Here is a 26,307-nt window from a genome sequence, read left to right on the forward strand (position 1 = left end):
AACGTCAGTTTGGCTTTTCTGCAGATTGACATTTGCTCTGAATTAGCACCAAAGAGCGGGTTTTTAGGAGAATGTTCTGGGGCAAAAAAAGAGCGCTCACAGAGCTATAAAGCACGGACCATACCTGGAAGGAGCAGAGGAAATGGAAGTGTAGACAAGCCCTCGATGTTACACTGACAATCACAGGGTTGCTGATTTCACCTCCTTCCTCCTACCCTTCCTCCTCCATGATGCGATACATAATGGGAGCACACTTTGTTTGAGTTGCAAGACCAAACATATGCTTATCGCACCTCCACCTTAGCCAGACAGATCTAGAATCTTCCCTATCACACAGGTATTTCCAATAATAAATATTAGGTCTCTTATTTTCCTGATTGTAGCCAGGGTCAAGTGCTTTCCTCCAAAAGGGATTCTGCTTCCATTCAGCTTCTGCCAACATTTAGCTCCAAATGCTAACAGTAGGGAGATTTTTTTTAACCAGACAACCTGCAAGCTTGATGTTTCAGCCAGGCATCTCCTCATCCCGACCCCCCCCCCCCCCGGAGCATATCCATTTTTATTACAGTGGTACCTCGGGTTAAGAGGGACGCGGGTGGTGCTGAGGGTTAAACCACAGAGCCTAAGACTTGCCAATCAGAAGGTCGTGGTTCGAATCCCCACAACGGGGTGAGCTCCCATTGCTCGGTCCCAGCTCCTGCCAATCTAGCAGTTCAAAAGCGCGTCAAAGTGCAAGTAGATAAATAGATACTGCTCTGGCCGGAAGGTAAACGGCGTTTCCGTGCGCTGCTCTGGTTCGCCAGAAGCGGCTTAGTCATGCTGGCCACATTGGCTCACTCAGCCAATAAAGCGAGATGAGCGCCGCAACCCCAGAGTCGGCCACAACTGGACCTTTACCTTTATCTTCTACCTCAGGTTAAGTACTTAATTCATTCCAGAGGTCCGTTCTTAATCTGAAACTTTTCTTAACCTGAGGTACCACTTTAGCTAATGGGGTCTCCTGCTGCTGCCGCGCAATTTCTGTCCTCATCCTGAAGCAAAGTTCTTAACCTGAGGTACTATTTCTGGGTTAGCGGAGTCTGTAACCTGAAGCGTCTGTAACCCGAGGTACCACTGTAATTAGGTTTATAAAGTTTATATACCACTTGACCTTAAAGGTAAATACCAAAGCCATTTACAAAAAGGAATGAATACAGTGGTACCTTGGTTCTCAAACTTAATCCGTTCTGGAAGTCCGTTCCAAAACCAAAGTGTTCCAAAACCAAGGCATGCTTTCCCATAGAAAGTAATGCAGAATGGATTAATCCGTTCCAGACTTCTAAAAACAACCCCTAAAACAGCAATTTAACATGAATTTTACTATCTAACGAGACCATCGATCCATAAAATGAAAGCAATAAACAATGTACTGCAGTCACACAGTCAATCAGTAGCTGAACTGGGTTCCACACAGTCACAAAAACAAAAAGAGCCCCCAAAACAAAAACGTAAAATAAATAGCAAGAACAGATAGACCTCAGCGTAACACTGAAAACGGATGTGTGGCACTCAAAAGGGAAGCGTAACACTCAAAACGGAGCTCATTCAGTTTCTGAAGGACATTCGCAAACCGGAACACTTACTTCCGGGTTTGCAGTGTTTTGGTTCCAAGTTGTTTGAGTACCAAGGCGTTTGAGAACCAAGGTACCACTGTACAACACCCAAACACCTATTTTAATTCCTATTGGCCACAAGATGGCAATGGAAGATGGTCTGAAACCTTACAGTACCATCCCTAGGAGTGGAAACACAAAAAAGGATGTTGCAGAGGGCAAGGCAATTGCCTGAGGATCATGTTGTCGTTTGAGCTTCAGCCACTGCACTGAATTCTGCCTTTAGGGAAAGGTTTGTAGCTTAGTGGCAGAGCAGAAGATCCCTGGCTCAGTCCCAAACAGACAGGACAGTTGTAACAGGAGGAAATAAAACACAAATATAAAATAGGCATGTAGAATGAGTAGTTGCACGTGAGTTAAAGTAACAAAGTCCAAGTAAAGACTCTCGATTTTATCAGATCATCAGGTATTAGTTCCAGATCTGCTAGGCTTGTGTCTTGAATATGATGGTTTTGCTAGTCTATGTCATGAAGAAATGTAAAATCACCTTTGAATTTAATCATGTGTAAGGGGTCTTAGAGGGACGCAGGTGGCGCTGTGGGTTAAACCACAGAGCCTAGGACTTCCCGATCAGAAGGTCAGCAGTTCGAATCCCCGTGAAGGGGTGAGCTTCTGTTCCTTGGTCCCTGCTCCTGCCAACCTAGCAGTTCAAAAGCACATCAAGTGCAAGTAGATAAATAGGTACCGCTCCGGTGAGAAAGTAAACGGCGTTTCCGTGCACTGCTCTGGTTCACCAGAAGCAGCTTAGTCATGCTGGCCACATGACACGGAAGCTGTACGCCGGCTCCCTCGGCCAGTAAAGCGAAATGAGCGCCGCAACCCCAGAGTCGGTCACGACTAGACCTAATGGTCAGGGGTCCCTTTACCTTTTAAGGTGCCTTATTTTCAAATATTTTATTTTGTATTAATTCACATGAATTCCATTTTCTAGATAACATCAGTATACGTTCTACACCGCACACTCAAATATCATTTAATGATCCTATTAAGTTTTGTACATTAATAAGACAAAAGATTTGTTTTCTTTACAGTCAGAAGTCTGCTTTTTTATTTAACTGTGTAAGCATCAACCTCTTTTCCACTGGGTTGTTACTGGGTTGTTTACGCTCCAGGGACTGTGCCTGAAATCACCTGCTGCCTAGAATCCCAGTCTTCCAATTTCACTAGTTACTAGTAATTAGACAGTTCCCAACCCCAGTCAGTTGTTGAGTTTCCCAAACCCTCTTCCTAAGAAACGCAAGCAAATTAAGATGCCTTGGTTACCTTTTTGATGTAGAAGAGTGATTATTTTTCTTCTTTGGAGGAAAATGTAGGACGAACAATTAAGTGCTTACATCCAGGAACGAAGTGCCAAAGTGAGGGTGAAGGTGAGGGCAGAGCATGGTTTGATCTGAGGTTGCCAACACCACCCCCCTCCTTGAGACCTTGGCATCAGGACAGAGGAGTAGCAGGAATGGCACCTGCAAAGTGAAAACAAACGGCAATCATGTTTTTAGCTGGAGTGTGTCCAAGCTCCCAGCATGGGGGAACAAAGATACGGCAGGTGTCTCTGTTGCTCATTTCCTCTCCTCCATAAGAACAGCCTCTTGTTCTCACAGTGGCCTGTGGGATAGCAGCAACTGCAAGCAGGATCCGTGCACAAGAGCCGTCTCCCCTCCTGTGATCTCCAGCAGCTGGTATTCAGAAGCCTTGCTGCCTCCTTGGCTTATAGCCATGGATAGCTCTCTTCTCCATGAATTTGCCAAACCCTCTATTAAAGGTAAAGGGACCCCCAGCTGTTAAGTCCAGTCATGACCGACTCTGGGGTTGCGGCGCTCATCTCGCTTTATTGGCCGAGGGAGCGTACGGCTTCCGGGTCATGTGGCCAGCATGACTAAGCCGCTTCTGGTGAACCAGAGCAGCGCACGGAAACACCGTTTACCTTCACGCCAAAGCGGTACCTATTTATCTACTTGCACTTTGACGTGCTTTTGAACTGCTAGGTTGGCAGGCGCAGGGACCGAACAACGGGATCTCACCCCGTCACGGGGATTCGAACCGCCGACCTTCTGATCGGCAAGTCCTGGGCTCTGTGGTCTAACCCACAGCACCACCCGCATCCCCAAACCCTCTATTAATACCATCCAAATTGGAGGCCATCACAATAGGTTAGGTTAGGGTAGGTTAGGTTAGATTAGGTTATGAACAAACTCAGATGAGCTTCCAGGGGTCAGCAAACTTCTTCATCAGGGGGCCAGTCCACTGTCCCTCAGACCTTGTGGTGGGGGCCGGACTATATTTTGAACCTAAAAATGGAACAAATTTCTACGCCCCACAAATAACTCAGAGATGCATTTTAAATAAATGGACACATTCTACTCATGTAAAAACATGCTGATTCCTGGACCACCCGCGGGCCAGATTTAGAAGGCAATTGGACCCCAGCCTTAGTCTGCCTACCCATGGCTTAGGCCAATAACACTTACGATAGTTATGAGCTGATATATTTAGTAATTAGATACCTTATAAACTGAATTAATTACAGCAGGGATGGGAGATCTTTTTGGTTCTATGTTCTAGATCCTTATCAGCATCTGTCTGTGGTTCAAAATCCCTTTCACTTCCATAAGGTAAAAGGTAAAGGTAAAGGACCCCTGGATGGTCCAGTAAAAGGCAACTATGCGGTTGCAGTGCTCATCTCACTTTCAGGCCGAGGGAGCCAGCGTTTGTCCACAGACAGCTTTATGGGTCATGTGGCCAGCAAGACTAAACCGTGCAATGGAACACCGTGACAGAAACCAGAGTGCACGGAAACGCCATTTACCTTCCCGCCGCAGCGGTACCTATTTATCTACTTGCACTGGCGTGCTTTCGAGCTGCTGGGTTGGCAGGAGCTGGGACCGAGCAACGGGAGCTCACCAAATCGCGGGGATTCGAACCGCCAACCTTTCGATCAGCAAGCCCGATAGGCTCAGTGGTTTAGACCACAGCACCACTCGCGTTCCTTAAGACCTAAAAGGGAAAAGGACTATAAGGACCAGTTTTAGCATTGCAATTAGATCAGGCATAACAGGAGTGGGGGAGAAGCCTTTGGGAGTCTCCACCTCTCTCTTTAAGAGCACAGCAAGATTGAGCTTCAAGGGGAAGAGAAGCAACTTCTCTCTCCTTTCTTTTTAGGGCTCAGTTCAGGAGTGCCTGTGAGCTCCCTGCAGGGTGCCTGTCATGCCCAATCTCTCTGCTGAACTAGCACTAAGAAGGATCTCCCCCTCTCCTAATGCAAGGTGTGGGCACAATCTTGCTTAGTGCTGAGTTTCGGCACACCAGAGAGCTCTCTGCCATGGCTCAGCCGAACACACCAGTCTTGTTCTCCCTTTAGATCAGCTGATATGAAGGGGGACCAATCCTGCTTAGCACTGGGCAGTGGCGTAGCATGGGGGTTGCAGGGGGTGCCGGCCGCACCGGGCGCAACATCTGGGGGTTAGGGTTAGGGGGCGCAAATCCACGGGTTAGGGGGCACAAATTACTTGCCTTGCCCCGGGTGCTGACAACCCACGCTACCCCACTGGCACTGGGTCCCTGCTTTCTGCATTGCTTCAGAGGCCCCTAACAACCAGCAGGCTGTCAGATGTTTTGGGAGCTGCACAAAGCAGCTTTGGAAAGCCACACCCTCTCAGTCAAGCCCCACCCATACCTGCATGACAGCAGGTGAAGGGGGGGTTGGCCATGGTTTGCCAAGAATGGTTTCATGGCCCAAATGTTGAAGGGGGGGCAAGATTTTCCCAGGGGTCGGACGTTCCCCATCCTTGATCTAAAGATACAAAATGTGACCTTAGGAGCTGAATGTTTCTTGCCTTGCTGCAGGGAACAAGCACCCAATACTGCTGAAATGTGCCTTTGTAAACAACCGTGTTCTATTAAGGCCTCTCCACATGAGTTTGCCATTCAAGCAAAATTCAAAAACTTTCATGTGGATCTTTAACATAAAAATAAACATTATTTGGGAAAATATAAGCCCCTTTGATCACTTAAAGGAGGTAAATTTTATCTTGCTCAGTTTCCTTTTGGGGGAAAAGCTCCTGAAAGTAAGAAAGAGCAAAAAATAATTATTTTTCTCAAAGGTAGGAAAATTAGCCAAATACAGAAGCCGTTTAAAAAATGTGAGGTGGGTGGATATGCCCTGCTGACTTCATCATCATTTATTATTTATACCCCACCCATCTGGCTGGGTTTCCCCAGCCACTCTGGGCGGCTCCCAACAGAATATTAAAAACACGATAAAACATCAAACATTAAAAAACTTTCTTAAACAGGGCTGCCTTCAGGTGTCTTCTAAATGTCAGGTAGTTGTTTATTTCCTTGACATCTGATAGGATGGCGCTCCACAGGGCAGGCACCACTACCAAGAAGGTCCTCTGCCTTGTTCCCTGCAACTTCTCGCAGTGAGGGAACCGCCAGAAGGCCCTCGGAGCTGGACCTCAGTGTCCGGGCTGAAGGATGGGGGTGGAGACACTTCATCAGTTATACTGTGCTGAGGCCATTTAGGGCTTTAAAGATCAGCACCAACACTTTGAATTGTGCTCGGAAACATACTGGGAGACATCGTAGTGCCCGGAAAATGACATGTTTTCTTCATGCAACAGAAAGCAGTTTGGGAGGGAGCGGGAGGCAGAAAATTTCACCTTCATACTAAAAGCCTCAAATAATTTCAGGAAAACATACTGCTACGAAATGTGTTTCTGGACCTGTACGCATGTCGACCATGCACACATATTTCTGTGCACACTCCCAAGAATTTTAGGATCTTTTACCGGAGTTAAACACGTGTCTGTTACGAATTCATGCTTATCCTTAATGTTATGTCTCAATAAGTTCACACACAAGAGGAAGACAGAAAAATTGGTTTATTGCATGAAATGAAAATGAAAGGATTACATTTTATTTTCTTTTTTTTGAAATAATATTTATTAGATTTTCCACAAATACAAAAATTACAACAACAAAAGGATCAAATACAACAAAATAAAAAGAGGGGAAAAGGGGAGAAAAGCAAAAACCCAGAGATACATAAGGAAAGAAAACAGAAAAAACCAACACCCTCCCTCCACCCCTCCCACCAACACAAAAAAGGACAAAAAACAAAAACATTCAAAAAGAAAAAAATCCAATTTTTCAAAATCCATCTTTCAATAACTTATTTCCTCGGCCTCCTCCCACCTCCCTTTTTGTATTCCAGTTATTAATCAGGTCAGCAAATTCTTTCCATCTTGAAAGGATTATATTTTCAGACAGTAAGATTTACATGTATAAAAGAGAGCAGCAAATCGGACAGTACAAGCACACCTTGATTTTAAAGAGTAAAAAGATCCCCATCAAAAGCCTAGAATGTTGCTTCTGTCACCTATTCATTGACCTATGATCCAGTGAAGCACAGGGCTTTTCTTCAAGAGCATCGGAAATGTATATGATGAGTTCCAATATACAGTCATACCTGTGTATTGGATACCTGTGAACAGTCATTACAGACGCTTCAGGTTGCGTTTTTTTGGGTAGTGGACCGCCGAAACCTGGAAGTACCGGAATGGGTTACTTCTGGGTTTCAGCGGTCGTGCTAAATTGCGCTTTGCGCATGCGCAGAAGTGTCAAATCGCAACCTGCGCATGTGCAGACGCGGGTTGCGAGTGCTGCGGGTTGCGAACGTGCATCCCACACAGATCATGTCCACAACCTGAGCATCCACTGTACTTAATTTTGCGCCTTTCTTTTGGAAATAAATGCAACTGCGGCACACATCATTATCTGTTTGAGAAGTAGCCACTTGGGGTCATCCGGGAGGTGATTCTCAACAAACAGAACAGGGTGCGTAAGGAAGTAGTAGTCGTTGCATCTGCAAAAGGACAAAGAGCAGTGTTAGAATGCTTACAGGCCCAGTTCAGATGGCAAGTGAAACCACAGTTTAGCATGCTGAGAATGAACCGACGTGAGCCCCAGGCTCGCACTTTCCCCACCTCCTCCCTCTCTTGGCTATGAAAGGTTTGGAAACTAGCTCCTGGTTTCAAGCACCTACAACTTCTCTTCTCGCCCACATCGGATGGACTGACAAATTCAAACCATGGCGTATCAAGCTAGCTTGTTTAAACAAACCATAGTCAACGTTAGCCACAGTTTAGGCTTTGGGTGACACTCTAAACTAGCCTTCTGATTCTTTCCAGATGATACTGAACTCTGTATCCCATCAATCCCAGCTAGCATGTCCAATGGTCAGGGGTGATGGCAGGGCCAGATTTAGGTTTGATGAGGCCCTAAGCTACTGAAGGTAATGGGGCCCTTTATATGTCCAGCTGTATATAGAAATTAGCAAACCAGTGATATTTTAGGGAGCAGGCTAGCAGGCGATGCCCGTTAATTACATCATAGGCGCCCACACAACACAAAACAAAAGAAAACACTGTTGCTGTATGTAGATTTTATTCTTCTTTTTTTTTAATCTTGTATCTTGGAAATGTACGTCCAATCACAAACCCCAAGAAGTGGACCAAGCCAAACAGAAAACCCAAGAAAACAAAGGAAGTCAACCAGGTTACATCATTGTCCCCCACACTATGAATGGCTTTCTATTTCCCCGCAACGTACCTGCCGAGGACCCCGCATCTTCCCCATGTGCAGTCCAGAAGATGCCACTTTCCATCAAGATAAACAGCATTCCAGGCGTGCCTCTTCATGTTCCTTGTTCTGCCGACCAAATACCTACACCGTATCCCTGCAAGACTGAGGGGGAAAGAAAGGTATTCAGGAACACCCTTGTTGCCAAGGGGACTGGCTCCTTTCATTGCTTTTGTTTTGTTTTATTGGACTAGAATGGCCATCCTTCATTTTGTTCCACAACAGAGATGTGGAGAGTGGGATTTTTATGGAGAAAACAGAAGTTCCGCACGAGACCACTACAGTGGTACCTCGGGTTAAGTACTTAATTCGTTCCGGAGGTCCGTACTTAACCTGAAACTGTTCTTAACCTGAAGAACCACTTTAGCTTATGGGGCCTCCTGCTGCTGCCGCGCCGCCGGAGCCCGATTTCTGTTCATATCCTGAAGCAAAATTCTTAACCCGAGGTACTATTTCTGGGTTAGCGGAGTGTGTAACCTGAAGCGTATGTAACCCGAGGTACCACTGTACTTTCCTTTGCAGAAAAGCCATGGCTCAGTAAGTGCTAACAGGCCCAATTGTGGCTGCAGCCTGTCTCGTTCATTTGCGAATCACAGGTAGGGGGAATCTTTGGCTCTCCAGAGGTTGCCATTGGTCAAGCTTGCTAGGGCTGATGGGACTTGTAGCTAAGCAACACCTGCAAGGCCCAAGGTCCTCACTCCTGCTATAAAGGCATGGTAGTTTGTATGTTGCACTGGCGTATAAATTCATGTTATAAGCAGAATCGGCTTATATTTTGAAAAGAAGGAGAGAGGAATCTAGCTGATGCTTTTCAGGCAGCAAGTAGGGGTTTTAAAATGCACACGCAGTGTTTGGTGGGGAGGGACTAAGCAGGATTTCCAGTGAATATATGCTTTCTTCTAGTCTAGGAATATGCAGTTGTCCCATATGGTAGGGTTGGGGGGCAAAGTTGTTCAGCTTTTTTGGGAAAATCTCCAAATAATCAACACTATGGGCTGCCATGCAACCAACAGGGTTTTCCCAGACATTTCCCAAAAATTCACCCGGACGCCATTTCCAATGGATGAATGCTGGCAATATCCGGGAAATTCCAAACATATGGCAGTCCTCCCATACAGCGATCAAACCTGCAATCTTGGCGTTATCATCACAACGCTCTAACCAACTGAGCTATCAAGTGATATATCAAAAGTTTCCTTCAGGAGCATTCATAGTTTGGTGCTGGGGTGGGGAACCTGTGGCTCTGCAGAGCTGATCGACAGTGGAATTTGCTGCCAAGGAGTGTGGTGGAGTCTCCTTCTTTGGAGGTCTTTAAGCAGAGGCTTGACAACATATGTCAGGAGTGCTCAGATGGTGTTTCCTGCTTGGCAGGGGGTTGGACTCGATGGCCCTTGTGGTCTCTTCCAACTCTATGATTCTATGATTCTATGACAGCTGTTTGCCATGATGGCTGAGGCCAAAAGAGTTACCTGCACATCTTTGCAAAGAGAAGAGAATATCCAGAACAAATAGTCTTTCCTGAACGAAGGACATCGGCTGGCCTTAAGGCCAGCTTCTCTCTGTCACGGCAGCCTTCCTCATCATATTCTGAAGAAATAAAGACATTTGTGAAATGTCACCCCAAAGTTTGCAACGCACAATGAAAAAGGGGCTGCAACAGTCACACTTGGTGTGGCAGGGACACTAGCTTTTAAAAAACAGCGGAAGCAACCTAGTCAGGCGGGGAGTTATTGAAAAGCTATTTCATTGTGTCTTCATCTATGCGCGCAATACCTTTAAAGCACATCTGAAGCACATTCTTTCCCTCAAAGCATTCTGGGCACTAGAGTTTACCCCTCACAGAGGTACTATTCCCAGCTACCCTTAACAAACCACAGTGCCCATAATTCTTTTGAGGGGAAAGAATGTGCTTTGAATGTGCTTTAAAGGCATGGTGTACACAAGCCTAACTGCAGATTATCCAAATAAAAGAAGCAGCAGGCACCAACAAACAGCTTTGCTGCTTGTGTTGTAGAGCACTGGCTTTTATCTACAGTTAGGTAAGCGATGGGGACTTGTGGGCAGTTGTCAGAGGCAAAAGAACGCCAGAATGCATAAGGTGGCACCTCCACCTACCAATATGATGGCAAATCCACACCCAAAAGGCTCGGACTTTCTCCAGGTCACTGTGGGCTTTTTGGAGCAAGACGCTCACCAGGTTTTCCACAGTATCCTTGACATCCACCTGTTTCACAAAAGGGAAATAGATTTGGTAGCAGTTAATATGGAGGAGCAGTACTCAGTTCCTTCCTTCTATCTAAGGCTTCCACTTGTTTAAAGAAAAATTAGGGTGCAATTGTACAGGCACTTACAAGGCACTCGGTGCTATTGAATTCAGAGGAGCTTCCTTCTGAGTCAAAATGCGCAGGATTGCACAGACGATTAAGTGTGTGTGCTTGAGCTGAACAATCAATCAATCAATCAATTATTAAATTTGCCAAAAACTTACCCCTCGGTAAAAATAATTCTGAAGGGAGAAGCATGATTAACCTTTCAATTTTCCAGTGTTAATACAGTGTCCACAATCTTCAGCTGCGATCCAAATCCCCTTTGTGATGTCTGGGTTGTGCATGTGTTGGATTGTGGGGAAGCATTCAGCCAGCCAGCCAGCCCTGTCAGCTTCCGCTGGTGGAGGGGTGCCATCATCCCTCCCCTGGTACGCAACTCCCCATTCCACCTGTGGGTGGGCAATGGCATACGGGGGGGGGCATTTGTGGGGCAAGGAGGGTGAAGGGCTGAGGCAGACCTGGCTCAGGGCCGGATTCAGGTTTGATGAGGCCCTAAGCTACTGAAGGTAATGGGGCCCTTTATATGTCCAGCTGTCCTTTGTCGTCAACAAATTGTCGCTGTTTTTGTGTTGAATATAGGGTAATTTATGGACCTAATGGGTATCTAAAGCCATTTGCACATGTTGTCAAGCAACCAGTCCATGCAGAATGTAGGTACAGTGGTTAAGTACTTAATTTATTCCGGAGGTCCGTTCTTAATCTGAAGCACCACTTTAGCTAACGGGGCCTCCTGCTGCTGCTGTGCCGCCAGAGCACGATTTCTGTTCTCATCCTGAAGCAAAGTTCTTAACCCGAGGTACTATTTATGGGTTAGTGGAGTCTGTAACCTGAAGTGTATGTAACCTGAAGTGTATGTAACCTGAGGTACCACTGTACCCTATATATAGAAATGAGCAAACCAGTGATATTTTAGGGAGCAGGCTAACAGTCGGGGCCCATTACTTGCATCCTAGGAGCCTACACAACACAAAACACTGTTGCTGTATGTAGGATTTATTTTATTTGTTTTTTTATCTTAAATTTTGGAAATGTATATCCCGGGGTGTGTTTTTTTCTTTTAAGTGTTTTGGGGGGGCCCTAAGAGAGTGGGGCCCTAAGCTATAGCTTGTTTAGCTTATATGTAAATCTGGCACTGCCCTGGCTACTTAGTCAGCCCTGGCGGGATTGGGGAATCAGCACTGAGTCACAACCACGGTTATTGATTCTCGCCTAGACTTTTGAGTCTTTTTTCAGCCAGAACTCACAGGAATTCAGTTCCAGCACCTCTTAAGTGGGTGCCATTGTCATTTTAAGAGAACAAGGAAGGTGTTCCTGGTAAATTCTGGCACCTCTTTTTCTTGAAAAATAGCAGTGGTTATCGCCTTAATTTTAAAAGCAAAGCAGCTGCCAAAGCAATGTTATTGCCAAATATCTAAGTACAGTGGTATCTTGGGTTAAGTACTTAATTCGTTCCGGAGGTCTGTTCTTGACCTGAAACTGTTCTTAACCTGAAGTACCATTTTAGCTAATGGGGCCTCCCGCTGCTGCTGCACTGCCAGAGCATGATTTCCGTTCTCATTCTGAGGTAAATTTATTAACTTGATGTGCTATTTCTGGGTTAGTGGAGTCTGTAACCTGAAGCGTATGTAACCTGAAGCATATGTAACCTGAGGTACCACTGTATAACTGTGTACTCCACACCATATTGTACAATTAATGCACAAGCCCCGCCCTCAAATAATCCTGTGAACAATAGTTAAGGGGTGCTGCGAATCTTAACTCTATGAGGGATAAACAACAGTTGCGGGATTCAGGGGGGGGGGCAGTGTTTGCAGCCTTCGTCTATAGGCACTTTTTATGTTAACCATGCAGAAAATGGGAGCACCATATTGTGACTTACAAAGTTTGTTATTCGACGTGGACAGAATAAGTTGCCTCCTATCAGGAGTGTCTACCTGAAAGTGCTCTCAAATTCCAAATGCCCATTGAAAACCTGAGCATCCTAGCAGATTATTTGCTGGACTCTTATTCTACCCTGAACGTATCACAATAAGAGAAAGCAAACCTTCTGTGCGTAGGCATCCAGTTCCTTAAATTCTGCCAAGTCTATCGGCATTGATTTCTTATCGCGTTCAACCCATGGACAAAGTACGAACAAGCATGAAATATTCAGTCGAGAAAGTCCTACAAGTCCGGCAGAAAAAGGGAAGAAGTGAGAGAAGGAGACAGTGAAACAGTGCTGGAGCAGACAGGATTTTGATCTGATCTAACAAAATACCTTGGATCCCAAACACCTTGCGAGTCAAACATTTTGGCTGCTGAACACCGCAAACCCGGAAGTGAGTGTTCCGGTTTGTGAATGTTCTTTGGAACCCGGACGTCTGAGGCGACTTCTGTGACTTCTGATTGGCTGCAGGAGCTTCCTGCAGCCAATCGGAAGCTGGGCCTTTGTTTCCAAACGTTTTGGAAGTCGAACGGACTTCCGGAATGGATTCCGTTCAACTTCCGAGGTACCGCTGTACTCCATTTCCTGGACACATGTAGACAGAACTTGCGACGGGAGTGGCATGGTTTTCACATCCTCCTGCAAGAGTTGCTACCTCTTTAGAGAATCTAAGCAAAGGCCATTGCACCCAGCTCCAATATCCGTTCTTCAGAACATAAACTGTAGGCTTATTTCGAGAACTATAATGGCAACGTAACAAGTGATGGAAACTGGGCTGATAGGTGAGGGTAAAACTGTCCCCATTCCCCTAACACCGGTGATAGGACAGAGTCCTGCAGCACACCAGAGGAGAGCAGGCTAACTTTGATATACAGCAAGTTTGTGGGATCTTTGGGCCTCCAGATGCTACTGAACCACAAGTCCCTTAATCCTTTGCCACTGGCTTTGCTTGCTGGAGCTGATGGCCCAACAATATCTGGAGGGCCCAAAGTTCCCTGAAATATAGGTCAGTGGCCACATATAACCATAACAAAGGAGATGCTGACTAAGCATCAGGAATAACACTCTGATGGCAACATCTGTTCAACAGTGGAACCGACTCCCTCAGAAAGTCCTCCTTCCTCGGAGGTTTTTAAGCAGAGGTTGGATGGTCATCAGTCATGGATGGTTTAGTTGAGATTCCTGCCATTGCAGGGGGTTGGACTAGATGACCCTCGGGACCCCTTCCAATTCTACAATTCTGCGGTTCTGCGAAAGAACTGATATTTACTCTTCAGACTTTCCGGAGGCTGCGTTGATCCTTGTCCTTCTCCCATCTTGGAAACCTACAGAATTGGGATGAGATAATAGATGTACATTAAAGCATATATTAACAGGGACACGGGTGGCGCTGTGGGCTAAACCACAGAGCCTAGGACTTGCCGATCAGAAGGTCGGCGGTTCGAATCCCCGTGACGGGGTGAGCTCCCGTTGCTCAGCCCTGCTCCTGCCCACCTAGCAGTTCAAAAGCACGTCAAAGTGCAAGTAGATAAATAGGTACTGCTCCGGCGGGAAGGTAAACGGCGTTTCCGTGTGCTGCTCTGGTTCACCAAAAGCGGCTTAGTCATGCTGGCCACATGACCCGGAAGCTGTACGCCGGCTCCCACGGCCAATAAAGTGAGATGAGCGCCACAACCCCAGAGTCGGTCACGACTGGACCTAATGGTCAGGGGTCCCTTTAACTTACCAAAGCATATATTGGCCATGCTGACTGGGACAGACGGGGGAACGATCTCTATATAGCCACAGATTCCCCATCCCCAATATGTTGCTCTTACACCAGTGTGACATTCATAGATGCCCTTAATTTCTTTATTTTATTTATTTCATAAGAATTTTAACTGATGCTTCAGGGAAACCTTGCAGCTCAGTTGGTTAGAGTGTCGTCCTGATGACACCAATGTCACAGGCCCGATCCCCATAAGTGACAGCTGCATATTCTTGCACTGTAGAGGGTTGGACTCTGCAGTTCTATGATTATATACATTCACTGAGGGGAGAACAGCGCCTCTTGAAGTACATCCCATGTAGGTATCTGCTATATAGTTAGGAAAGTGGTTTGCCTGTCTGTCTGTGTGTTCTCTATGCATTCAGATCCATTCAGCCACTGTCTGGGTGGATAAAAATCAATGATTTTTTTTAAAAAATAAATAAATCGGGGTTTTTTATTTAAATTGGAATTTTTTTTAATTTAAATCAGATTTTTTTTAATTTAAATCGGATTTTTAAAATAAAATGCTTTTGGAGGAAAAATCTTTCTAAAGATAGTTTTCTATTTAAATTACATTACAGTGGTACCTCGGGTTAAGAACTTAATTTGTTCCGGAGGTCCGTTCTTTACCTGAAACTGTTCTTAACCTGAGTTACCACTTTAGCCTATGGTGCCTCCTGCTGATGCCGCGCCGCAACTGCACAATTTCTCTTCTCATCCTGAAGCAAAGTTCTTAACCCCAGGTACTATTTCTGGGTTAGCGGAGTCTGTAACCTGAAGCGTCTGTAACCCGAAGTACCACTGTATAGTCCAAAGGCTATTCATCAGGAAATAAGGATTTGTTTTAAGTTTTTCATGTGTGCTAAAACTCAGTCTAAGTTTTGGTTTTTTTTAATCGTTTAACCACATCAGTTAACAAACATGGATACATATGCTATAATGTTATTGTTTTAGTTAAATAATTTATTTAAATTCTTATTAAAGAAATGATTTTTTTTCTCCTTCCAATAAAGTACAGCAGAAAAGTTGCCCAAATATAAACAATAATTTCATAATTACCTGTCCTTGTATTTCTAATAGTATAACCAAATCACTAATTTTTGATATAACTGTAAAAACTACTGTGAAAATTTATTATTCCAAAAATGAAACCTTCATCTGGTTGTAAATGTTAAGATTATACCAGCAAGAATGAGTCTTTCTGTAAAAAAAAATGATTTAAATCAAGTCTTACTGACTAGCGATTTAAATTGTGATTTAAATCAAATCCACCCTGGTCTGGTGTCTACTGTAGCTTAGCAAAAAAAAAAAAAGCCTGCAAGTTACTAGCCCTCAACTTTTCACTTGCTCACATTGACTTCATGAAATACAGTGGTACCTCGGGTTAAGTCAGTGGCATAGCGTGGGGGGTGCAGGGGGGGCCGGCCGCACCGGGCGCAACATCTGGGGGTTAGGGTTAGGGGGCGCAAATCCACGGGTTAGGGGGCGCAAATCCACGGGTTAGGGGGCGCAAATTACTTGCCTTGCCCCGGGTGCTGACAACCCACACTACGCCACTGGGTTAAGTACTTAATTCTCTCCGGAAGTCTGTTCTTAACCTGAAACTGTTATTAACCTGAAGCACCACTTTAGCTAATGGGACCTCCTGCTGCCGCCGCACCGCTAGAGAACGATTTCTGCTCTCATCCTGAATCAAAGTTCTTAACCTGAAGCACTATTTCTGGGTTAGCGGAGTCTGTAACCTGAAGCGTATGTAACCCGAGGTACCACTGTAGAGAGGTATGCTAAATTGTTGCTCTACGGCCTGCCAAGTTACCTCCAGGGATTGATCCTGGAACGAACTCCTGCCTGCTGACTATCTTAGAATTCCAGCCTGCAAAACTTAGCAGTTACTAATCATAAGACAGTCTCTTTCTTTTCCCAAAACCCCTTTCTAAGAAACAGGAACGAATTAAAGATGCTCTGCTTACCTCTTCGTAGTAGATGCTCAGCGGAGACGTCCAGGTGATTGTTTTTCAACTTCGGAGGAAAAGCACCGACGCAGCAGGACGAACAGTTCAGTGCTTCCAGCCGGGAATGAAGAGCGAAAGTGAAGAGAGGAGGGAGGAGCGTGGCTTGATCTCAGCTTACCATCACCACCAACCCCTCCTTGAGACCTTGGCGTTAGAGGATAAGCCTTAGCAGCAAATGCACCCATGAAGTCAAAACAGAAGGTGTTTGAGCAGCGCAGCGCTGGAGTGCGTCCAAGTTCCCTGCTGTGGGGAACAACAGATACAGCAAGTGTCTCAAATGTGAAGGCAAAGCCTAGCCATCGTGGCTCAAAGCCCCCAAAATACCTCTCCTCCCTGAATATGTCTCATCCTCTTTTAAAGTCATCCAAATTGGGGACCATCACTGTCTCCTGTGGGAGCAAGTTCCACAGTAAATTGTACGGCGCATAAATAAGTAATTTCTTTTATGTCTCCTGAATCTTCCAACAGAATCTTCTGTTAACTTTGAATCCATCTTCCAGCTTCGTTGGTGTTCACAAGTTGTCGTGTTATGAGAGGGGCAGAAAAACTTTCCTCCATCCGCTTTTCTGCATTGCCAGGCGTAATATTATCAACTTCTCCCAGATAGATTGTTGTCATTCATAGTCTACATTCCCGTGTCCTTGTTTTCTTTTTACATAAGGGTGTGTGTGTGTGTGTGTGTGTGTGTGTGTGTGTGTGTGCAGGGCCGGATTTAGGTTTGATGAGGCCCTAAAGCTACTGAAGGTAATGGGGCCCTTTATATGTCCAGCTGTCCTTTATCAACAACAAATTGTCACCATTTTTTGTGTTGAATAAATGCTATATCGTAATTTATGGACCTAATAGGTATCTAAAGCCATTTGCACATAACAAATAGGAGCTTACACAACACAAAACACTGTTGCTGTGTTCTGGTTTTATTTTATTTGTTTTTTATCTTATATTTTGGAAATGTACATCCAGGTGTTTTTTTCCTTTAATTTTTTTTGGGGGGGGGCCAAGATGGTGGGGCCTGAAGCTCTAGCTTGTTTAGCTTTGTTGTAAACAAAATCTGCCCTTCTTCCCTTATGGGGTATCCAAGAGCCCATATAGAGTCCTTACGTGGGTTCCCTATTGGTAGGAGAAAATAACAGAGGCCAACCAGAGAATTGTTGTTGTTTAGTCGTTCAGTCGTGTCCGACTCTTCGTGACCCCATGGACCAGAGCACGCCAGGCACTTCTGTCTTCCACTGCCACCCGCAGTTTGGTCAGATTCATGTTTGTAGCTTCGAGAACACTGTCTAACCATCTCGTCCTCTGTCGTCCCCTTCTCCTTGTGCCCTCCATCTTTCCCAACATCAAGGTCTTTTCCAGTGAGTCTTCTCTTCTCATGAGGTGGCCAAAGTATTGGAGCCTCAGCTTCACAATCTGTCCTTCCAGTGAGCACTCAGGGCTGATTTCCTTAAGAATGGATGTGTTTGATCTTCTTGCAGTCCATGGGAGTCTCAAGAGTCTCCTCCAGCACCATAATTCAAAAGCGTCAATTCTTCGGCGATCAGCCTTCTTTATGGTCCAGCTCTCACTTCCATACATCACTACTGGGAAAACCATAGCTTTTACTATACGGACCTTTGTTGGCAAGGTGATGTCTCTACTTTTTAGAATGCTATCTAGGTTTGCCATTGCTTTCCTCCCTAGAAGCAGGCGTCTCTTAATTTCGTGGCTGCTGTCACCATCTGCAGTGATCATGGAGCCCAAGAAAGTAAAATCTCTCACTGCCTCCATTTCCTCCCCTTCTATTTGCCAGGAGGTGATGGGACCAGTGGCCATGATCTTTGTTTTTTTGATGTTGAGCTTCAGACCATATTTTGTGCTCTCCTCTTTCACCCTCAATAAAAGGTTTTTTAATTCCTCCTCACTTTCTGCCATCAAGGTTGTGTCATCTGCATATCTGAGGTTGTTGATATTTCTTCCAGCAATCTTAATTCCGGCTAGGGATTCATCCAGCCCAGCCTTTCGCATGATGAATTCTGCATATAAGTTAAATAAGCAGGGAGACAAAATACAGCCTTGTCGTACTCCTTTCCCAATTTTGAACCAATCAGTTGTTCCATATCCAGTTCTAACTGTAGCTTCTTGTCCCACGTAGACATTTCTCAGGAGACAGATGAGGTGATCAGACACTCCCATTTCTTTAAGAACTTGCCATAGTTTGCTGTGATCGACACAGTCAAAGGCTTTTGCATAGTCAATGTAGCAGAAGTAGATGTCTTTCTGGAACTCTCTAGCTTTCTCCATAATCCAGCGCATGTTTGCAATTTGGTCTCTGGTTCCCCTGCCTCTTCTGAATCCAGCTTGCACTTCTGGGAGTTCTCGGTCCACATACTGCTTGAGCCTTCCTTGAAGAATTTTAAGCATAACCTTGCTAGCGTGTGAAATGAGTGCAATTGTGCGGTAGTTGGAGCATTCTTTAGCACTGCCCTTCTTTGGGATTGGGATGTAGACTGACCTTCTCCAATCTTCTGGCCACTGCTGAGTTTTCCAAACTTGCTGGCATATTGAGTGTAGCACCTTAACAGCATCATCTTTTAAAATTTTAAACAGTTCAGCTGGAATACCATCACTTCCACTGGCCTTGTTATTTGCAATGCTTTCTAAGGCCCATTTGACTTCACTCTCCAGGATGTCTGGCTCAAGGTCAGCAACCACACTACCTGGGGTGTACGAGACATCCATATCTTTCTGGTATAATTCCTCTGTGTATTCTTGCCACCTCTTCTTGATGTGTTCTGCTTCTGTTAGGTCCTTACCACTTTTGTCCTTTATTATGGTAATCTTTGAACGAAATGTTCCTTTCATATCTCCAATTTTCTTGAACAGATCTCTGGTTCTTCCCATTCTGTTGTTTTCCTCTATTTCTTTGCATTGCTCATTTAAGAAGGCCTTCTTGTCTCTCCTTGCTATTTTTTGGAATTCTGCATTCAATTTCCTGTATCTTTCTCTATCTCCCTCGCATTTTGCTTGCCTTCTCTCCTCCGCTATTTGTAAGGCCTCATTGGACAGCCACTTTGCTTTCTTGCATTTCCTTTTCATTGGGATGGTTTTCGTTGCTGCCTCCTGTATAATGTTTTGAGCCTCCATCCATAGTTCTTCAGGCACTCTGTCCAGCAAATCTAAATCCTTAAACCTGTTCCTCACTTCCACTGTATATTCATAAGGGATTTGGTTTAGATTGTATCTTACCAGCCCAGTGGTTTTTCCTACTTTCTTCAGTTTAAGCTTGAATTTTGCTATAAGAAGCTGATGATCTGAGCCACAGTCAGCTCCAGGTCTTGTTTTTGCTGACTGTATAGAGCTTCTCCATCTTTGGCTGCAGAGAATATAATCAATCTGATTTCGATGCTGCCCATCTGGTGATGTCCATGTGTAGAGTCGTCTCTTGTGTTGTTGGAAAAGAGTGTTTGTGATGACCAGCTTGTTCTCTTGACAGAACTCTATTAGCCTTTGCCCTGCTTCGTTTTGAATTCCAAGACCAAATTTGCCAGTTGTTCCTTTTATCTCTTGATTCCCTACTTTAGCATTCCAATCCCCTATAATGAGAAGAACATCCTTCTTTGGTGTCACTTCTATAAGCTGTTGTAAGTCTTCATAGAATTGGTCAATTTCAGTTTCTTCAGCACCAGTAGTTGGTGCATAAACTTGGATTACTGTGATGTTAAAAGGTCTGCCTTGGATTCGTATCGAGATCATTCTATCATTTTTGAGATTGCATCCCAGTACAGCTTTTGCCACTCTTTTGTTGACTATGAGGGCCACTCCATTTCTTTTACGGGTTTCTTGCCCACAGTAGTAGATATGATAGTCATCCGAACTGAATTCGCCCATTCCCGTCCATTTTAGTTCACTGATGCCCAAGATGTCAATGTTTATTCTTGCCATCTCATTTTTGACCACATCCAACTTACCCAGGTTCATGGTTCTTACATTCCAGGTTCCTATGCAATATTTTTCTTTACAGCATTGGACTTTCCTTTCGCTTCCATGCATATCCGCAACTGAGCGTCCTTTCGGCTTTGGCCCAGCCGCTTCATCAGCTCTGGATCTACTTGTACTTGTCCTCCGCTCTTCCCCAGTAGCATGTTGGACGCCTTCCGACCTGAGGGGCTCATCTTCCAGCGTCATAACTTTTATATACCTGTTGTCTTTGTCCATGGAGTTTTCTTGGCAGGGATACTGGAGTGGCTTGCCGATTCCTACTCCAGGTGGATCACGTTTGGTCAAAACTCTCCACTATGACCTGTTCATCTTGGGTGCCCTGCTCGGCATAGTTCATAGCTTCTGAGTTCTTCAAGCCCCTTCGCCACGGCAAGGCAGTGATCTTGAGAAGCAAAGCAGCTAGTAAGCCTGATAAGGCTTTATTGATCTCTTGCAACAGGTGCTCCCCTCACACGCAGGAAAGGAGGAGGACCCCAAACAAAGTTGTGCCTGCCCTTATACAGACATTTTAAATTCCCTTCCCTGGAGCTCAAGACTACCCCTCCATACATCATACATACATCACAGAAGGGGCGTAACCCAAGACCACCCCACACAAACATCACACCTACATCACAGAAAAGGCAGTCTACAACAGAAATTTGAGTGTTGTTTTTCCTGTCTGGCGGGTTTTCTGATAATGCCTTATCTGATTGCCTCTCCTGGTAGTCTGGCCATTCCTCTGAAATGGTGATCACCCAATTCCTGAGACAATGGGAAAGTTACCCCCACCCCTCTCTGCTTGCGGAGAAAACATTTGGTCAGTTTGGGAGTCAAAATGGTTTCAGGGAGTCAAAATGATTTCAGGAAGGTCTTCCTGTGCTACTCCAGACATTGGTACATTTATGAACATTTATTATATATGTTGGTGTTGTTGTTTAGTTGTTTAGTCGTGTCCGACTCTTCGTGACCCCATGGACTAGAGCACGCCAGGCACTCCTGTCTTCCACTGCCTCCCGCATTTTGGTCAAACTCAAGTTCGTAGCTTCAAGAACACTGTCCAACCATCTCGTCCTCTATCATCCCCTTCTCCTTGTGCCCTCCATTTTTCCCAACATCAGGGTCTTTTCCAGGGAGTCTTCTCTTCTCATGAGGTGGCCAAAGCATTGGAGCCTCAGCTTCATGATCTGTCCTTCCAGTGAGCACTCTCGGCTGTTGCGTCTGCATGAGAATGCTTAGGAAGAGAGAGGAAGCTCCAAGCTTCCCAGTCTGCCCTTCTTGTGCTGACCTGCATTGATCTTTCTTCAGTGTTGGAATGACACCCTGAGAGCGTCGTTCCAACACTGAAGAAAGACCAACCCAGGGCTGACCATTAGGTCCAGTCATGGCCAACTCTGGGGTTGTGGCGCTCATCTCGCTTTACTGGCCGAGGGAGCCGGCGTACAGCTTCCGTGTCATGTGGCCAGCATGACTAAGCCGCTTCTGGTGAACCAGAGCAGCACACGGAAATGCCGTTTACCTTCCCGCCAGAGCGGTACCTATTTATCTACTTGCACTTTGACGTGCTTTCAAACTGCTAGGTTGTCAGGAGCAGGGACCGAGCAACGGGAGCTCACCCCGTCGCGGGTATTCAAACTGCCAACCTTCTGATCGGCAAGTCCTAGTCTCTGTGGTTTAACCCACAACGCCACCCGCGTCCCGTATACAGTGGTACCTCAGGTTAAGTACTTAATTCATTCTGGAGGTCCGTTCTTAACCTGAAACTGTTCTTAACCTGAATCACCACTTTAGCTAATGGGGCCTCCTGCTGCCGCCGCACTGCCGAAGCACAATTTCTGTTCTCTTCCTGAAGCAAAGTTCTTAACCTGAAGCACTATTTCTGGGTTAGCGGAGTCTGTAACCTGAAGCATATGTAACCTGAAGTGTATGTAACCTGAGGTACCACTGCATATGTGTAAATAAACTATGGTTACCGGACATCCCCGTTTCCCGGAGACAGTCCCCAGATTTACAAATCTGTCCCCGGACAAAATCCGTCCCCGGAATGTCTCTGGGTTTCATTTAATGTCCCCGGATTAATATTTTAAGTGTTGTAGATTTATTAGTAGGGAATGAATGTTGCGTGATTGGTTCAACAGCACAAGACGCATCATATGGGGACTTCTGGTGAGGCAAAATGGCGGGCGCCACAGCAGCGAGCAGCTCCTGAAGCCAGCCAGGGCCAACTGCGCTACCAGGGTGGATCCGGGCTGCTGAGACTGTCGCTGCCACCACCAAGGGGGAACTGGGGACGCCTGGCGCGTCAACTGGGGGAACTGCTGATTCCCGTCCGTGACCCAAATTGAGCCGGGAGCGAGAGCTCCTGGCTACCCGGCTGACTGCCCAGTAGCGCTCCAGGGCCAGGAAAAACCCCGGAGCCAATGCAGGGAGAAGGAGGAAAGGAGAAGGAGAAGGAAGAGAAAGAAAGAGGAAGGAGAAAAAAGAAGGGAGCCCCGATCTGGTTGCGCCGCTACTGCCGCCGCTGAGGAGGAGAGGTAGGAGTGCACTGGGAGGGCAAGGAAATGTGACCGAACCCAGGGCCGACCCGAGGCTACTCCACGGCAGCTAGCGCTCCAAGAGAGCAGGCCAGGGCCCAGAGGAAGGCTGTGCGACAGAGGAGACCACAGAAGAGAAGGTATTACTTCTTCTTTTCTTTTTAATATTTTTTTAATTCTTTGAAAAAAATCTGGTAACCTTAAAATAAGCCATGAATCATTAAGGCGCTGCACTCTTCGCTGTCCCTCATTCCAAGGAACCCAAACCCTGGATAAGCACCTGGGACCCCTGTAATTCTGTGCCGCTCAGAGATTGGGGTGTCGTGCAACAGTACTTTGGGAGACACCATGACTGTTTAAAGTGGTATAAAGGTAAAGGTAAAGGGACCCCTGACCATTAGATACAGTCGTGGCCGACTCTGGGGTTGTGGCGCTCATCTCACTTTATTGGCTGAGGGAGCCGGTGTACAGCTTCCGGGTCATGTGGCCAGCATGACTAAGCCGCTTCTGGCAAACCAGAGCAGTGCACGAAAACGCCGTTTACCTTCACGCCGGAGCGGTACCTATTGATCTACTTTCACTTTGACGTGCATTCGAACTGCTAGGTTGGCAGGAGCAGGGACCGAGCAACGGGAGCTCACCCCGTCGCGGGGATTTGAACCGCTGACCTTCTAATTTGCAAGTCCTAGGCTCTGTAGTTTAACCCACAGCGCCACTCGCGTCCCAAAAGTGGTATAACACTGCTTTAAATGTATAGTCCAGGTGGGGCCCAGCTTTTCCTCAGAGCAGATCCGTTGAAATTAATGAGCATGACTAAATTGGGTCTTACCGATTTCAACAGGTCTACTCTGAGTAAAACTTAGTTGACTACTACAGATTATCTCCAGATATTATGGGTTGGAGCCAAGACTACACCCTTGAGCTTGTTCTTGTGGTCACCTTCATTCTCATTTATGGATGTGTGGTTAACCTGTTGTTTTGAGTCTGCAAAAGAGCCTTACTGAAGAAGTTAACCAAGCCCATTCAGCAAACTTGTATGGTGAACGCCCAGTTAATCGGCTCAGCGTTCAAGTCATTAGGTTAATTAAACAAAACAGGATAATTGGAAAAGGGGGCTGTGGCTATGAATATTAGGGGTGGAAGACGGCGTATAACTCGATGGCAGAACAAATGATGCCGTGCTTTAAAATTAGAGGGTGTTCTACTAGGGTGTCAGAAATTACAGGGTGTCCTTTCTGGGAACTGTGATGGCAATTAAGCCATCTTCTGAGAATCTGTACTAGAAAACAATCCCAAGGTTGCAGCATTTCGTGGAAGATAATAGCGAGCCATCTGCCGGCACCATGAGCATCACAAGGACGGCCTTGTCAGCTTCTCTTCCCTGTAACTCCATAATCCTGTCCTTCTCCCACAATAACCTGCCTTTCCTTAGCTAGCATGAATGAAGGCAATGCAAATGGGCTGTAAAATGTTGGGAGGTCCACAGAATTTCCAGGTTTTGATGGCATACGTATCCACAACACAGCAGCAGGGAAAGCTATTTATTTGGAGGCCACAATTGATGGCGCATCAGCCACAACTGGGCAGTCCTGAAAGGAGAGACACCAAAGGGAAGTAACCCCTTTGGGTTTCTCCTGTTATAAGAATTATAAGGTCTAAGATATAAAATAAACGTACCGAGCAAACACATACATAAATATATAAACCGCATGTCTGAAACTGTACAGTCGTACCTCCGGTTGAAGTTGCTTCAGGTTGAGCGCTTTTGGGTTGCGCTCTGCGGCGACCCGGAAGTAACGGAACACATTACTTCTAGGTTTCGCCCCTTGCGCATGTGCAGACATTCAAAATGACATCACACACATGCGCAGAAGTGGCGAATCGCGCCCCGTGCACACACAGACATGAGTTGCGTTTACTTCAGGATGCGAACGGGGCTCTGGAACGGATCCAGTTTGCATCCAGAGGTACCACTGTACAGGAAAAAGTCCTGAAACCATTTTGTCTCTCCCAAATGACCTCAAATATTTCTCTGCAAGGTTTAAGGAAATGGGGAGCCTCCCCATTGTCTCTTTGCTTCCAAATCCTGTCTTAAGGGCACATTTAAGATATGAATAGGGTGAGCCTGTGACCTGTGACCTGGATTCAGAAACTGAGTAGTTATCATAACACAAGAGTGGCCAGGATGCCCAGGTAATCCAATCAGGTAACCTGGCAGACAGGAAAAAACAGCGCACTCAGATTTCTGTCTGCCCCTTCTCTGATGTATGTATGCTGTATGGAGGGGTGGTCTTGGGCTACAGGGTAGGCAGTTCAAAGTCTATATAAGGGCATGCGCGCATGGTTCGGGGTCCCTCCTGCCCCCAGGGTGTGGTTTGTGAGCACCTTGTTGCAACAGTTAATAAAGATCAGGCTTACTAGCTGTTTTGCTTCTCAATATTCTCTGGTTGGCCTCTGTTATTTTCTCCTACCGATAGAGAACCTACAAAAGGACTCTATATGGGCTCTTGGGTACCCCATAAGGGAAAAGGCCAGGAAGAGGGCCCTTCTCATGGGTTGTAGACGGATTTGCTCCTGGGTGATAGATAGCGGTGAAAGAGAGGGAAAGAAAAAAATGAATCTCTCTTCCAAGTGAGAGTTGGAATGCTGAGGAGAGCCTAAACGCAATTCACGAGCACGTGTCCAGAACGATTGGTGGGTATTTTGTGATTGTCCTATTTTTTATTGCCTTGAGTGATTTGTTGTATCTATTGTGCTCTTGTTATACAGTGGTACCTCAGTTTACGAACTTAATCCATTCCGGAAGTCCGTTCTTAAACCGAAACCATTCTTAAACCCAAGGCGCACTTTCCCTAATGAGGCCACCCGTTGCTGGTGCCCTTCCACCATTCAGATTCTGTTCTTAGACTGAGGTAAAGTTTGCAAACCGGGAAACTATTTACGGTTTTGCAGAGTTCGTAAACCGAATCATTCTTAAACAAAACTGTTCTTAAACCGAGGTGCCACTGTACAGTCAAACCTCGGTTCCCAAACACCTCCATTTTGGAACGTTTCAGCTCCCGAATGCCAAAAACCCGGAAGTAAGTGTTCTGGTTTCCGAACATTTTTCCGACGCGGCTTCCGCTTGAGTGCATTAAGCTCCTGCAGCCAATCGGAAGCCGCGTCGCAGTTGTTGAACATTTCGGAAGCCGAACGGGCTTCTGGAACAGATTACGTTTGACAACCGAGGTTTGAATGTATACTTCTTTTCTGTTGGTATGCTCTTCTCCACTTCGGGGGACTTTGGACTTAAAAACAATATATTAGTAAACCATAACTGCAATATGGTTATCATCTGAACAAACACAGGCGACAGACGCTGTCTTTTTTTTCTTAATCTGCTTATCCTGAATTTTGTATTCTGCAGGGATGGGGACTATGCCGGCCTTGTTGTTGGGCTCCAAATGCCCAGCCATAAGAGGACCATAAGATTCCCATTTCTGCTGTGTGCCCAGATCCTTCATTCAGCCAATAAT

At 45.8% G+C, this 26,307-nt stretch overlaps 1 protein-coding gene and 1 long non-coding RNA gene across 2 annotated transcripts in view; both read right to left on the reverse strand.

The window, feature by feature from the left end:
- LOC310672863 (kyphoscoliosis peptidase-like) overlaps positions 1 to 26,307 on the reverse strand; it is a gene marked incomplete at its 3' end in the record, with an annotated part of 41,597 nt that overhangs the window by 7,247 nt on the left and 8,043 nt on the right. Inside the window, exons 2-4 of the mRNA XM_083430517.1 lie at positions 16,263 to 16,448; positions 13,813 to 13,867; positions 12,663 to 12,781 (exon numbers count right to left, since the gene is read on the reverse strand). Coding sequence (XP_083286643.1) covers positions 12,663 to 12,781; positions 13,813 to 13,858 — 165 coding nt within the window. The 5' untranslated portion in view covers positions 13,859 to 13,867; positions 16,263 to 16,448. The remainder of the gene's footprint in view (positions 1 to 12,662; positions 12,782 to 13,812; positions 13,868 to 16,262; positions 16,449 to 26,307) is intronic.
- LOC310671194 lies at positions 6,515 to 7,234 on the reverse strand. Its single transcript, XR_014507882.1, has 2 exons — positions 6,919 to 7,234; positions 6,515 to 6,573 (listed from the first exon to the last, which is right to left on the reverse strand). It is a non-coding gene; the product is annotated as an uncharacterized lncRNA (long non-coding RNA).

Source organism: Podarcis tiliguerta (genome assembly GCF_965153285.1).
Source record: "Podarcis tiliguerta genome assembly, chromosome: 2".
NCBI lineage: Eukaryota > Metazoa > Chordata > Lepidosauria > Squamata > Lacertidae > Podarcis > Podarcis tiliguerta.